General features: G+C 35.0%; 1 protein-coding gene across 2 annotated transcripts in view; it reads left to right on the forward strand.

Annotated features, from left to right (window-relative positions):
• Positions 1-15141, forward strand: part of RBL1 (RB transcriptional corepressor like 1) — a 76391-nt gene that overhangs the window by 19794 nt on the left and 41456 nt on the right. For both annotated transcript variants that reach the window (XM_044664318.1, XM_044664317.1), the window contains exons 10-13: positions 4583-4695; positions 5322-5425; positions 6795-6932; positions 9896-10060. In XM_044664318.1, coding sequence (XP_044520253.1) covers positions 4583-4695; positions 5322-5425; positions 6795-6932; positions 9896-10060 — 520 coding nt within the window. The remainder of the gene's footprint in view (positions 1-4582; positions 4696-5321; positions 5426-6794; positions 6933-9895; positions 10061-15141) is intronic.

Consider the following 15141-nt stretch of genomic DNA (forward strand, 5'->3'; position numbering starts at 1 on the left):
ATCTTGAGGGAAGCAAAGGAATATAAGTGAAGATTATGCCTGGGAGAGGGGATAACCAGTGCAAAGTGCCAAGGTAGGATAGCATTATATTTGAGGAGAGGTAAATAGGACAGAATGGCTGTCCTGCAGTTCCTTGTGAGCATCCATGCCCTTTAGTGGAGTAAGACATATAAGAAGATTGGAAATATAGGAAAGGACTAGGTTGTAAAGAGCTTTAAATGTCCAACAGAGGACTTTATATTTGAACCTGGAGGCAGCAAGGAACCACTGGAGCTCTTTGAGCACAGGGAGACATGGTAATGCCGCTTGCTAGGAAAATCACTTTGGTAGCTGCATATAAAAGATAGTTTGGAATGGAGAGAGACTTGAGGCAGGAAGACCAGCCAGAAAGTTATTGCAGTTGCCCAGGCAAGAGGTGATCTGGGCCTAAATTAAGCTGGAGATCCTATGAATATATAGAGAAATGACATGAAGGTAGAAGTGTCGAGATTTGGCAGTATATTGGATTTATGGGAATGAAAGTAAATCGTTGAAGGATGACACTGAAGTGAAAAGTCCAGGTGCCTGGGAAGTTGGCAGTACCCTCAACAATCACAAGTAAGTTTAGAAAGATGGAGAGTTTGGGGTCAAAGATGAGTTCTCTTTTGAACATGTCGAGTTTGAGGTACCCATGGGCACATTCAGTTTGAGATGTCCAAAAGCCTAGATATGGGAATATATATGGGAATGGTGCTCAATAAGAAATTAGGCCTGGATATATAGATAAGGGAATCCTCTGCATAGAAATGATACTGAACCCATGGGAAGTGTTAAGACCACCAAGTAACATAATGTTCAGTAAAAGAGAAAGGGCCCAGGGCAGAGCTTTTGAGGCACACCTGAGATTAGTAATATAATAAGCATAGAAAGGAGATTTTTAGATGATGTTGTGGTCAGATGGGATAGCTAAACAGGTGACCTTAAAGGGGAAACCCTTTCTTCCAGGCAGAGAGCTGATGGCCACCCTCTGTCTCTATTGGTTAGGATGTATGGAAAGGGAATTGCAAAGGTTTGTATCAGAATAGAAATATCATTGGAATTAAGTATTGACTTTTGAATTAGGGCTTGGCTTAGCCTAATTCTTCCTCTGATATTTCCTTCTGATCAAACCCCGCTGAAAGGAAACCAGTGATGGTCAGTCCAAGGCTTGGCTTAACTTGGACCTAAATAAAGGTTTCCCTTCAAATAACCCCTTCACCCTTCAAGCCTTTTCACCCTCTTAAAGACTGTCTGACTGCATTTAACTTCAAACTGTAAGATGTTTAATGAAAGGTAACAAGGATGGGTTGGGAGAGAGAGAAATAGGTATCCCTAATTTGAATGGTGTTGAAACCCCTGTACAAGCTTCTTCAGCTCCAGCTCAGCCAGGCTGACTTGACCCTTCCTGTTGTTTAATCTCAATGGTTTCCCTAGTCTGCTTTAACAATAAGTTCAGTTTCTAGGTTAGCTGGAACAGATGAGAAGGATTTTAGGTTTGGCCAAATTACTTTCAGGGTGACCCTTCAAGATAACTGGCTTATAAACCAATCCATTCTGGTACAGGATGTCAGGTTGGACAAGAAAATGGCTTCTCTCAGTAGTTCAGGACAGTAGCTGACAGGATGACTTGTCTAATGAGAACTCACAAGAAGCCCCTGCTCTCTCTCGAGTCTAAAACAAGACTCCCAGGACTGTTAGCATATCTCAACTGCCCCTCCGGTCAACATTCCGATGACCTCTGGCCTCTGTCCTTGTCTTCCTTCTTTGATGGCTTTCTTGGGACAAATTCCATTTTCTTAATTTGTCCCCTTTCACGATACTACCTTACCAAGGTCGAGGTTATGAATATTTATACTTACCTTAGACTTTATTCTATTCTAATTTCTAATCTATCCCCCCAAAATAAAAAAATAAATAAATAAACCCTTTCTTACACTATGCTATGCTATGCTATCTATTTCTAAACTAAGGCATTTTCCAGGAAAGCAAAGGGTGAGGGATTTTACACTGAGTATGACCAGGATCAGGATGCCAAAAAAGAAACCCACAAGTAGCAACAGTTGGTTTAGAGCAGAACCAATAGAAACTGAGGAGGTGATTTAGTCTCATGTGCAGAAAGGTCAAGGTGGGGGGGATAAGAAGAGGCCATTCATTGTGTCTAGAGTGGGAATTTTGGAGGATCTTGATATAGCAATATGTATCCCCTTTAGTCACTCAAATAATCAGAGAGGCCAGGATAAGATATAGACAGATGCAGCTTTATTTTTTATTGCATTTTTTATATTTTTATATTATTGCACACAAAAAATGGGGACATTGTGCTTAAGTGAGAGACCCAACTCCACCTGTGCAAAAAGAGTACTAATTAAAGGTTTATGTGAGAAAGTAGGAGGGAAAAGGTGAAGGGAGAGTGAAGCTGTATCTAATTAAGCTAATGATTTAAACTTAATCTTGACTTGGAGTTTCAGGGATATTGATCTAATATTGTTACTACTGCTAGCCAAAAATACATTGAGAATAATACACTAGTTTTCATTCCATACAATTGCATTTGGCAGTTAAGAAATCATTGGGGAGAGTAGTTTTAGCTGAATGAAGAAGTTTAAAGCCACATTGTGAAGGGTTTAGAAGATAATGAGAGGAGAGAAAATGGAAACATAGCACTGTCAATTCTCTTGAAAAATGCAAACATTCTGCTCACTGCTACACATTATTTTCTTTTTTTAGGTAGACCATAATTAAGACCAATAGTATGAAACTTCTGAAGAAAATTATTTTACAATTACCCACCATCTAAATCAGTATAGAAAGGTGAAGTAGTTTTCTTCCCCCCCACCCCCAAGTAGGAGGTTGTTTAAAAAAAAAATCACCTGAAGAGGAAATGTATTATAACATTTCACAAATATTTCTAAAGGATATATTTATCTCACATGGGTTTTGTGAGAGAAAAAAATTAATAAATCATAAAGTACCACATAAACGTGGTTTGTTGTAATTATTATATAGACCAAATTTCAGAGTGTATGTCTTCAGATAATTAAGATGATACTAAAAATGGAAGCAATGAGCATTGGAATAATAATTGGTGAAAAAAGATATTACTTATCACCGGATTCATTAGTATTCTTATTCCTCTAATTAGCAGATAAAAGGTATTGGTAAAAATAAAAGCATGGAGTAGAAGCTATCTTAAGTTGGAAGGACTAAATCAAGCTTGATTCAGGTTTTAGGGAATAGTATACCTGGGATTTATATTTACTGTTACATTCCTACCTTTCTGTGAAATGAAAAGACGAAAACTGCCAAAGGGATGTGGTTTTTATTAATAGAAATACATATTTTAGGCATGGACAGAATGTCATCGGTCATTCAGGTACAAAATGATCACTAGTCTAGTGTCTTTTCCTTGTCTGCTTCTTTTCTGTCAAGAGAAGAAATCTTTTCTCTGTTCACAACTTCATATGAAATTTTCTGTTGTATAAAAGACACATTTTAGGATGCGTTGCAGCTATTCTCCCCACCGTATCTACCATTGTTAATAAAAGGCCAAAATGATCTAGAACTCCAGAGAAGATTGTGACCTTCCTTTATAGCTCTGAAAGTATCCTGAAATCTTCCATGGAAAGAGGAGCTACTTCTCTTTAGGTCAGACTACATCTGGGGTACTGTGTTTTGTTTTGAGTAACTAATGTTATTTATTTATTTATTTTTGGTGAGTACCTCATTTTAGGAAGGACATTGATAAGCTATTAGAAAACACCCAGAGAAGGCAACCAGGCTAGTTAAGGGCCTTAAGATTCTACCAATATGAAAATTAGTTGAAAGAAAGGGATATTTAGCCTAAAGAGAAAAAGAGTGAGGAGAGGATTGACTTCTTCAAGCATTTGAAGAGCTTTCACATGGAGCAGAGATTTGACTTGTTCTAGGTAACCCAGAGGCCATACACAAAAGCAATGTGTAGGAGTTGTGGAGAGGTAGATTTAATTTGATTTAAGAAAATATCCTTCTAAACATTTAGAGCTGTGTTAAAGTAGAACAGGCTACCTCAGAAGGTAGCAGGTGCCCCGGCACAAGTGTTCTTCAAACAAAAGCATGATGAACACTTATTGAGGAAGTTGAAGAAGGAATGGGTTATACCCAGTGACACAGCTGAAGTTCCTTCCAAGTCTATGAGTTTCTGTGTGATATCATAGTAAGCTTGCATAATAGGATCATATATCATAGAAATATAGATTTAGAGCTAAAATGGGTCTTAAATATCAAGTCCACTTCCCTCATTTTACAAATGTTAAGTGACTTGCTCAAGGTCACACAACTAATAAATGTCTGAGGAGGGAATTGAACCCATCCTTCTTTTTTGAAAGTTAGTGGTTACACCAGTCTTTTGGCATAACTCTGGGGTAATGTATGTGTGCCCAATGTGTGGCTACATATTATATGAGCTCTTCTTTTACATATGTGTATGTGTGTGTGTGTATATACATATATATGTATATATAAAATCTTAAGCCTTCAAATGTTGTAATTTCTTTCAATATTAGGTTACCCATATTATGTTTTACAGGTCTTGTGTGCGCAATCCTATGGAAAACATTATGAATATAGTGAAAAGCATAGGAGAAGCTTTTTGTCAACACTACACTCAATCAACAGATGAACAGCCAGGATCTCACATAGGTAAGAAATGCAGTTATTTACTACAACATTGCAAACTTTTTATTTTATTTTTTTAAAGACAACAATAATTTATATCATTAAACAAACCAGAAAGCTTAATGAACTTCTTCCCCAAAACCCAAAGCTGAGCATAGGTGTTAGTCAAGAAAACTGGCCCATGACTCTACACTGCTCCCCTCACCTGGGCCTGTGCAATGGATGCTACATCATTCAAGTAGGGTTGCCTCCAAGCCTCTGCCTGAGGAATAAATTCCAGTCCTCTTTGGAAAGGTGGTAAGAGGGGCCAAGGAGCCACCTCTTCTTTTCCATTCTCCTGTCTGGTCTAGTCTTCCCCTAATCCTGAGAGCAACTCCGCTGTTTCCACTACATAAAGATCCATCTGGGCCCTGGGCCTCTAAAGACCCTGCAGCTAGCCTGCCTTGGGAATTTTGGCAGTATCACTGCTTGCAAAAGGGTTTGGGAGTCTCTTTCTTGTTATTAGAAAAGGTAAACAGACACAACAAAAACCTTAAAAGTATAGAAAGAGCCTCTTCTCACTGAAAGAATGGACATCATAACCAATATTCTCTTCTGGGTACTTAATAACTTAACATTTATTTGCATGTTCCTCTTTGATTCTATTGTAGATTTTGCTGTAAATCGACTTAAACTGGCAGAGATCTTATACTATAAAATTTTAGAGACTATAATGGTTCAGGAAACGAGACGACTTCATGGAATGGATATGTCTGTAAGTAGATTAATATTTTGTTTATTAAGTACAAATCTGTTCTTTATGGTCACTCTTGAATTCTTGAAATGGTTAGGTATGTTCATCTCCTGTCATTCCTCTCCCCACCATCCCATCCTCAATTCTCCAGCATTAATTTTTGAAATGGTTAGATATTCTACTCACTCACAAATAGTGTGAGTCAAGCCAACAAGAAGTAGTCACAATTAGGAAATGTTGAGGACTTTGTTGTTTGAGAACCATAAGGGAGAGGCTTCCTTAAAGGCAATCCTTTTATATTATATATGTCACTCTACTTTTTTATGAGAACTTTGTATGATCAAATTCATTCTGATGCCAACAACACTTACAAATTTTTTAAAATTAAAGATTTTATTTTCCCAATTACATGTAATAATAATTTTCAACATAAGTTTTCCAAAATTGTAAGATCCAAACTACCTCCCTCAGTCCCTTCCCTCCACCCATTTGGAGATAGTAAACAATTTGATCTGGGCCTACATGCATTATCATCCAAAACACACATCCATATGGGTCATTATTGTAAGAACATGCTCATACAAAACCAAATTCCCCAAAATAAAACCCACAAAAACACTGATGTGAAAGGTAGTGTGCTTTGATCTGCATCCATCTGACTCCAACAGCTTTTTCTCTGGTGGTAGATAGCATTCTCTATCATAAGTCCTTCAGAATTGTCCCAGTTCATTGCATTACCAAGAGTGGCCAAGTTTTTGCAGTTGATCATCATACAGTATTGTTTTTACTCTGTATCAGTTCATGTAGATCTTTCCAGCTTTTTCTGAAATCATTCTGCTCATCATTTCTTATAGCTCAATAGTATTCTATCACCATCAAATACCACAATTTGTTTAGCCATTCTCCAACTGATGGACATCCCTTTAATTTTCAAATCTTTGTCATTACAAAAAGAACTGCTACAAATATTTTTGTACAAGTAGATCCTTTCCCCTTCTTTACTATCTCTAGGATACAGACCCAGTAGTGGTGTTACTGGATGAAAGGGATGAAAGGCTGCTCAATTTTATGGCCCGTTGAATATAGTTCCAAATTGCCGTCCAGAATTGTTGGCTCAGTTACAACTCCACCAACAATGCATTAGTGTCTCAGTTTTGCCACACACCTTACAACACTTATCACTTTCCTTTACTCTCATATTGGCCAATCTGAGAGGTGTGTCAGCCCAATGACTCTTTCAAGAAAGCAAGTATTAGGATATCTCTTATGATCACCACCCACCTCATCACATGTGTCCCACACTAGCTATTGCAAAGTATGGTAACTGGTATTCATCATTATGATGATGATGATATGCCTTATATTTGTATTGTGCATTTCTTTTATCAAGGTTCTTTTGGAGCAGGATATTTTTCATCGTTCTTTGATGGCTTGCTGTTTGGAAATTGTGCTGTTTGCATATAGCTCACCTCGAAGTTTTCCCTGGATCATTGAAGTTCTTGATCTAAGTCCATATTACTTTTATAAGGTGAGATAAAAACAGTTTTCAATCATGAGATTCCTGGCATTATGGACCATGCATAATATTTGTTTTGTTGCTGAGAAAAGGTTTCATAGTGATTTCTGAAAAATATTTCCATTTGTGGCCTAGAAACAAAGCCTAGGTGGGATTCTGTGACTGACAAGGGCCCTGGGGGCAATAAGTATTTGAGTCAGAGTTGGACTTCTAAATTCTAAACTCAGTACCCTTGCCATACACAGTGGCTACTGCTTTCATAAATTGACAAGCTCTTTGGGGATATACATGTGTGTGTGTATGTAAAATTGATCTCTTACCAACATTTTATAGGATTTTCAGGAAATTTGTATGCCTAAAGATCTGGGTTTTTATTTTATACAAATATAATCTGGTTATTGTCTTAAAGTTCTTGTATAAATACAGTTGCTTGAAATTACCTTAATTTGATGCTTGGGATACATGAAAACTTTCTAGAATTTCAATTTTTAATGAAAGGGCTATACAATTCATATCTTTCAAGTGCTGTTAGATTAGGAAAAATTGCTTTTGGAGGTATGAGATAGGGAATGGGGACAAGTAGGAAAAGGGCCAGGTGTCAATGAACTTCTCAAAATTATTTACCTTTTTTGAAGAATGGCATTGATTAATGAAACTATAATGCCTGAATATAATCTTTCTTAGAGTTTGAGTTACTTCATACTTATTATTGGCAAGAGCATCATTTTTTTAATTAAATTTTTCAAATGTAAAAATTGTTACCCTATATTTCATTGTTTTCACCATCAAAAAAGTATTATTGTCCAATATCTATACTTAGCTACTACTAGTACAAGTTTTTGGGGGTTTCTAGCCTTAAGTTAATATTTTCTGAGCAATGCTATTCTCAAGTATTCTAGCAAGAAGAATATGTTTTTAGTTTTCACCCTTCTAAATTGTTCCCCAGTTAAAATGATTGAAAATAAATTTTTCCTTAGGATTTGTTCTGTTTATGGATTATTGATTGAGTAATAATTAGCTTAACTTTTGTTTTTTAGTGGAAGTCTAATTTGCTAAGCAACAATTTTTTTCCAACTCTGGGGTAAGATTGATCCATATGTCATATGTTTGAGCTAAGTTGAGGTAATATCGAATTGGACATTTAAGAAGGCATATTTATATTCATTACATAAGGCATACCCATCTGCTGACAACCCCAGTTCTATTCCATCATATGAACCACTGTGACCAAAAGAAGAAATGTCCAATCTGAGGAATGACAAATTTTACCAGGAGACTTCCATGGGAATAAGTTTTGATTTAGATACACTGTAACAAAAATAATGAATTTTATCAAAGAAGCAAAATTCCTTTTAAGTACTCTATTCTTTCTGTGAAGTAACCTAGAGACAGGGTAGTTGGAAGAGAATCAGTTGGGCTAGGAATCATGATTTTGTGACACAGAGGAAAGAACAAGGTCTCTGTCAGTATTTTCTGGGTCCATTTCCTAGTTCTACTGGGTGACCTTGGACAAATCACTTAGCCTCCTTGGTCCTTTGTTTACCCATCTGTAACATGAAGCGAGGAAGCACAACGTATAAAAAGACTAGTTATGTAAATGAGCACAGTACCACAAGGCATCTGAACCCTGGTTGGTTATAATACCAGTCTTGATCTGGGAGAAGAGATAAAAACACAAACTTCCTCTTCTTCAAAGAAATGAGGGAACAGAGTATTTGATATGCTGTCAGATGCAATTCTACTGTCTATTGGCTTTGCTTAACTGTTTTCCTTTGTTACAAAGACACCAAGGGCGTGGGGAGTGGGAATTTATTTGCAGGAAAGTTTATGTGAGGAAATGACTATGGTGTAAAAAAAGTAATATTAAAACTTTAAAAAATAAAATGAGAAAATTGACTTTCTAGAGTCTCTTTCCTATATCCTTGATCATCCTACTTGTGTTCTACATTGTAACATTGCACAAAAAAATCCATTTAATGTTTTGTGCCTATTTTTTTTAAACCCTTACCTTCTATTTTAGAATCAATACTGTGTATTGGTTCTAAGGCGGAAGAGTGGTAAGAGCCAGGCAATTGGAGTTGAATGACTTCCCCAGAGTCATATAGTGAGGAAAATGTCAGAGGTCATATTTGAGCCCAGAACCTCCAGTCCCTAAATCTGGCTCTCAATCCAATGAGCCACCTAGCTGCTCCTACCTGTTTTCCATTTTTAAAATGAGAATGTTATAAAAGATAAATGAGAAAACATGTGGAAATGCTTTGATTTCTTCAAAGGAAAGATATTTGGTAAAAGTTTTCTTTTTTCCCTAGGTAGTAAAAGTGTGGTTTGTAGAAAAATAGTTCACATTTAGGCAGCACTTTTTAGTATATAAAACATTTTTCTCTTAGCCCTGTGAAATAGGCCATGCAAGTTTTATGTTCATTTTAAGAAATGAGGAAACTGAGACTTAAGAGTGGTCAACTGACTTGTTACAAAGTCAGACAATTTAATGGCAAAGCTGGGATTTAAACTCCAGGCTCCTGAGAATCTGTTTTCTTCCATCTTTGGCATACTGTCTTTAGAAAAAACTTATTCTTTTTGATACAGTTAATCAGTGGCAAAGGCTATAATATATCCAATCCAATCCAATAATAATAATAATATGTAATATGCTGTATATGATAATAATAATATAAACTCAGTCCAGTACAATAATAATTATAATAGCATTTATATAGCACTTTAAGGTTTGCTAAACATTTAACAAATATTATCTTGTTTTAACTTCACAATAACCCTGGAATGTAGCAGCTATTATTATTCCCATTTTGCAGATGAGAAAACTGAGGCAGTTTTCTGACTTGGCTAGACTCACACAGCTAGGAAGTATCTGTGGCTGTATTTGAACACAGGTCTTACTGACTTCAAGTTCCATTGCTTTTGTCAGCTCTGTTATCCCCAGAACCATGTTTTCCTTCTCTTTCTTTTCTTTTTAGGTCATTGAAGTATTGATTCGATCAGAGGAAGGACTATCAAGAGATACAGTAAAGCATCTTAACAGCATCGAAGAACAAATTCTGGAAAGTTTAGCATGGAGCAATGATTCTGCATTGTGGGATGCTCTCCATATTTCTGAAAACAATGTTCCTACCTGTGAAGAAGTGAGTTAGGCAATGCTGAGTAACATCGCATGTCTGTGCTTTTGCTTATAAGCTTCTCTGTATTTGGAATTATCCTCCCTTGTTGTTCTTACTTGTTAAAACATTCACTATCCATTCTAAAGCTAAAATTAGTAATAATTTCTAGCATTTATATAGCACTTTAAAGTCTGAAAATCACTTCAAAAATATTGTCTGTTTATTTTTTTGTCTTTAAATATTTTTAACATTCTTTTCTTTTTAACTTATGAATTCCAAATTCTCTCCTTCCCCTCCCACCCCTTCCCCTCTCACAGGCAAGGCAAGCAAAACAATAGCAATTTTACCTGTGAAGTCATGTAAAACATATTTCCATATTGGCCATATAGAAAAAAAAATAAAGTGAGAAAATTATACTTCAGTTTGCATAGTTCATCAGTTCTCTCTCTGGAGGTAGATAACATTTTTTTCATGAGTCCTGTGGAACAGTCTTAGATCACTGTTTTGATCAGAGTAGCCAAAACTGATTATCATTACATTGCTGTTACTGTGCATAATGATCTCCTGGTTTTTCTCCATTCACTTTGCATCAGTTCTTATAGCTCTTCCCATGTTTTTTTTCTGAAACCATTCTCTTCATCATTTCTTATAGCACACTCCATTACACCATGTGCCACAACTAGTTCAGCCATTCCTTAATTAATGGATAGCTTCTCAATTTCCAATTCTTTGTCACCATAAAAGGAATTGTTATAAATATTTTTGTACATATAGGTCCTTTTCCTTTTTTCCTTTGATCTCTTTGGGGTACAAACTTAGTAGTGGTATTACTGGGTCAATAGGGTATGCACTGTATTCTAGGCCTTTGGGCATAGTCCCAGTTTGTTCTCCAGAACGTTAGACCTATTCACAGTTCTAACAATAGCACACTAGTTGTCCCAGTTTTTCCAGATGCCTTTCAGCATTCGTCATTTTCTTTTTCTTTCATATTAGCCCATCTGATGGGTGTCCCAGTTTTTCCAGATGCCTTTCAGCATTCGTCATTTTCTTTTTCTTTCATATTAGCCCATCTGATGGGTATGAAATGGTATCTCAGAGTTGTTTTAATTTGCATTTCTCTAGTAGTAATTTAGAACATTTTTTCATAAGACTATTGATAGCTTTAATTTCTTCTGAAAACTGCCTCTTTATATCCTTTCACCATTTATCCACTGGAGAACAGCTCATATTTTTTATTAATTTTACTCAGTTCTCTATATATTTGAGAAATGAAACCTTAAATAGAGAAACTTGCTGCAAAAAATATTTTCCTTAGTTTTTTGTTTTCCTTTTAATTTTGGCTGTATTAGTTTTGCTTATGCAAAATCTTTTTAGTTTCATGTAATCAAAATTATTTTACTTAATGTAATCCCCACTATCTCATGTTTTGTCATAAACACTTCCCTTATCCATAAATCTGATAGGTTCATTTATTCATGCTCCTCTTATTTGCTTATGTATCACCCTTTATGACTAAATCATTTGTCTATTTTGACCTTACTTGGTATACAGTGTGAGATGTTGGTGGTCTATCCCTAGTTTCTGCTAAAGTGCTTTCCAATTTTCCCAGCAATATTTGTAAAATGTTGAGTTTTTACTCCAAAAGCTTGTAACTTTGGATTTTCAAATGCTAGATTACTTCTATGTATTGTATACCTACCTCTATTACACTGATCCACCACTCTATTTCTTAGCCATTACCAGATTGTTTTCATGAATGCTGCTTTGAAATATTGTTTGAAATATAGAACTTCTAGGCCACAGTATTTCACTTTTTTCATTGATTCTCTCGATATTCTTAAACTTTTGTTCTGCCAGATGAATTTTGTTAATATTTTTTCTAGTTCTATAAAATAATTCTTGGGTAGTTTGGTGTGATACTGAATAAGTAAACTAGGTAGATTTTTTTTGTTGGGTTGGCCTACCAATAAGCAAGTAATATTTCTCCAATTATTTAGGTCTGTCTTAATTTAAATGAAAAGTATTTTGTAATTGTGTTTTTGTCATCTTTGGGTTTGTCTTAGCAAGCAGACTCCCAAGTATTTTATATTGTCTGCAGTTATCATAGATGGAATTTCTCTTTCTCTTCCTGTTAGGTTTTGTTGGTAGTATATGGAAATACTAATGATTTATGTAGGGGTTTTTTTGGCTTGCAACTTTGCTATAATTATTAATTATTTCACCTAGTTTTTAGTTGATTCTCTAGAATTCCCTAAGTATATCATATCATTTGCAAAGAGTAATAGTTTTGTTTCCTTACTGTCTATTCTAATTCCTTCAATTTCTTTTTCTTGTCTTTTGTATAGCTAGCATTTCTAGCACAAGATTGAGTAATAGTAGTGTTCATGGACATTCTTGATTCACTCTTGATCTTATTGGGAAGGCTTTAAGTTTTTCCCCATTACAGATAATGCTTGCTCTTGCTTTTAGATAGATATTACTTATCATCTTAAGAAAGCCTCCATTGATTTCTGTGCTTTCTAGTTGTTTTTTTTTTTTAAGAGGAATGGGTGTTGTATTTGTCAAAAACTTTTTCTGCATCTATTATTAATATAATCATTATTTTTGTTCTTATTGTTATTGATATATATTGATAGTTTTCCCAATACTGAATCAGCCTTGTATTCCTGGTATGAATCCCACCTGGTCATAGTTAGTATATGATCTTTGAGATATATTGCTGTCATCTCCTTACTAGTAGTTTATTTAATTTTTTTTCATTGAAATTCATTAAGGAAATTGGTCTATACTTTTCTTTCTCTCTTTTTGTTCCCCTTGGTTTAGGTATCAAAACCATGTTTGTGTCATAAAAGGAATTTGGTAGGATTCCTTAATTTTTAATATTTTATTTTTTCCCAATTATATATAAAAAAAATTTTAACATTCATTAAAATTTTGAGTTCTAAATTCTGCCTTCCCCCTCCCTGAAATGGCAAGCAATTTGATATGGGTTATTCATGTGTCACCATGCAAAATGTATTGTGAAAGAAAACATAGACCAAAAAACAAATAAGAGAAATAAAGTTTAAAAAAGTATGCTTTGATCTACATTCAGACTTAATCAGTTCTTTCTCTGGAGGTGGATAGCATTTTTCATCCCAAGTGTAGGATTTCTCCTTTTACCCATTTTTTTCCAGACAGCTTATATATTATTAATTGTTCTTAAATGTCTGGTGGAATTCCCTTGTGAATCCATCTGGTCCTGATGCTTTTTTCTTCAGGAGTTCATCAATGGCTTGTTCAATTTCTTTTTTCTAAGAGAGGGTTATTTAAGTATTTTAATTCCTTATCTATTAATATGAGCAGTTTACATTTTGTAAATATTCATCCATTTCACCCAGATTGTCAGTTTTGTTAGCATATAACACCTAATAATTGCTTTAATTTCATCCTCATTGGTGGTATGTTCATCCTTTTCATTTTTGAAATTAGTGATTTTCTTTCTTTTTTAAAATCAAATTCCAATGGTTTATCTGTTTTATTATTTTTTAAAATAAAATCAGCTCCTAGTTTTATTTATTGTTAATTTTTTTCTTTTTTCTTTTCTGCATTTGGTCATGAAGTTTTTATGTTTTAATACATGGTTATTTATTGTGAATGTACTGTGAACAGGTGAAGTAAAGAAGGCAAGGATAGCAATCATGATCTCAGACAAAGCAAAAGGAAAAACAGACTGAATTAAAAGGGATAAGCAGAGAAACTACATTTTGCTAAAAAGAACCACAGACAATGAAGTAATATCAATATTATATATACATATATTTAATATTGATATATATATACCAAATGGCATATTATCCACATTCTTAGAGGAAAAGTTAAATAAATTTGAGGAGGAAATAGACAGTAAAACTATACTAATGGGAGACCTCAACTTTTCTCTCTCAGAGCTAGATAAATCTAACCACAAAATAAATAAGAAGTCAGAAAAATTAATAGAATTTAAGAAAAGTTAGCTATGAAAGACTTCTAGAAAAAACTGAATGAGAATATTAAGGAGTATATCTTTTTGAGCTAGTTTAAATATGAATAAGGTTCAAATGTTGCTCACCATTTCCCCCTACATTGTAAAAGTTCTTCCTTTCATGTCTTTTTTTATGAGATATTTTTATCCATTCTTCCTTTCCTCTCCAGCCCTTCTCCTACAGAATCCCTCTTTCTTCCCTATCTTTTTTTTTAACATCCTCTCAGCATAATTGACTCACACTCATGCCCTCTCTAAAATGGGGATCATACTAGTACTTTCCTCCCAGGATTGTGAGGATCAAATGAGATAATATTTATAACCTATTTAGCACCTATTGTAATCTATTTAGCTTGACACATGATAGACATTTATTAAATACTTGTTCCTTTCCCACCCTTTCAATTCTGATCTCAGGTATTATTCATCTTCTATTGTTTGTCCAAAGAACTGGTGGACTAATTCTGTGGGGTGTCCTTCCAGCAGTGTGTTATAGACTTCACAACAGGAATTTTCAATACATTTTATTTATCAGATTATAAAAAGAGTAACAGTTTGTAAGCTTCTTTAATATACTATTTTTATTATAAACACCAAAAAGATATATGCATCGTACATGTCTTGTAGTTATTGTGTGACTCAAGACACTTAATAGCTCATTTCTTCTTTATAATATCCCCTTTTCTTTACCCTTTTATTTTTATTTTACTTTTCAATGGATTCCACCTATTTCCATTTTCTGCTCTTCGTTTCTCTAACATTTGCCTGACCACTGGAAACTAACACCTCCACCACCACTTCACATGCTCCAAGACTGGAAGCTATTTGATCTCCTATGCTGGCCTCAGATACTTCCTAACTGTGTGATCCTGGGCAAGTTACTTAATCCTGATTGCCTAGGCCTTGCCATTCTACTGTCTTACAGTTGATACTAACATAAAAGGCAAGGGCATTAAAAAAAAAAGCTAAAGTAGGGAGAAGTGTGACTAGGGGAGCAACCAGGTAGCACAATGGATAGAGCACAAGGTCTGGAGTCAGGAGGTATTGGGTTCAAATTTGGCTTCAGACACATTCTAGCTCTGTGACCCTGGGCAACTCACTT

This window comes from Gracilinanus agilis, chromosome 2 (assembly GCF_016433145.1).
Source record: "Gracilinanus agilis isolate LMUSP501 chromosome 2, AgileGrace, whole genome shotgun sequence".
In the NCBI taxonomy this organism is placed as follows: Eukaryota; Metazoa; Chordata; class Mammalia; order Didelphimorphia; family Didelphidae; genus Gracilinanus; species Gracilinanus agilis.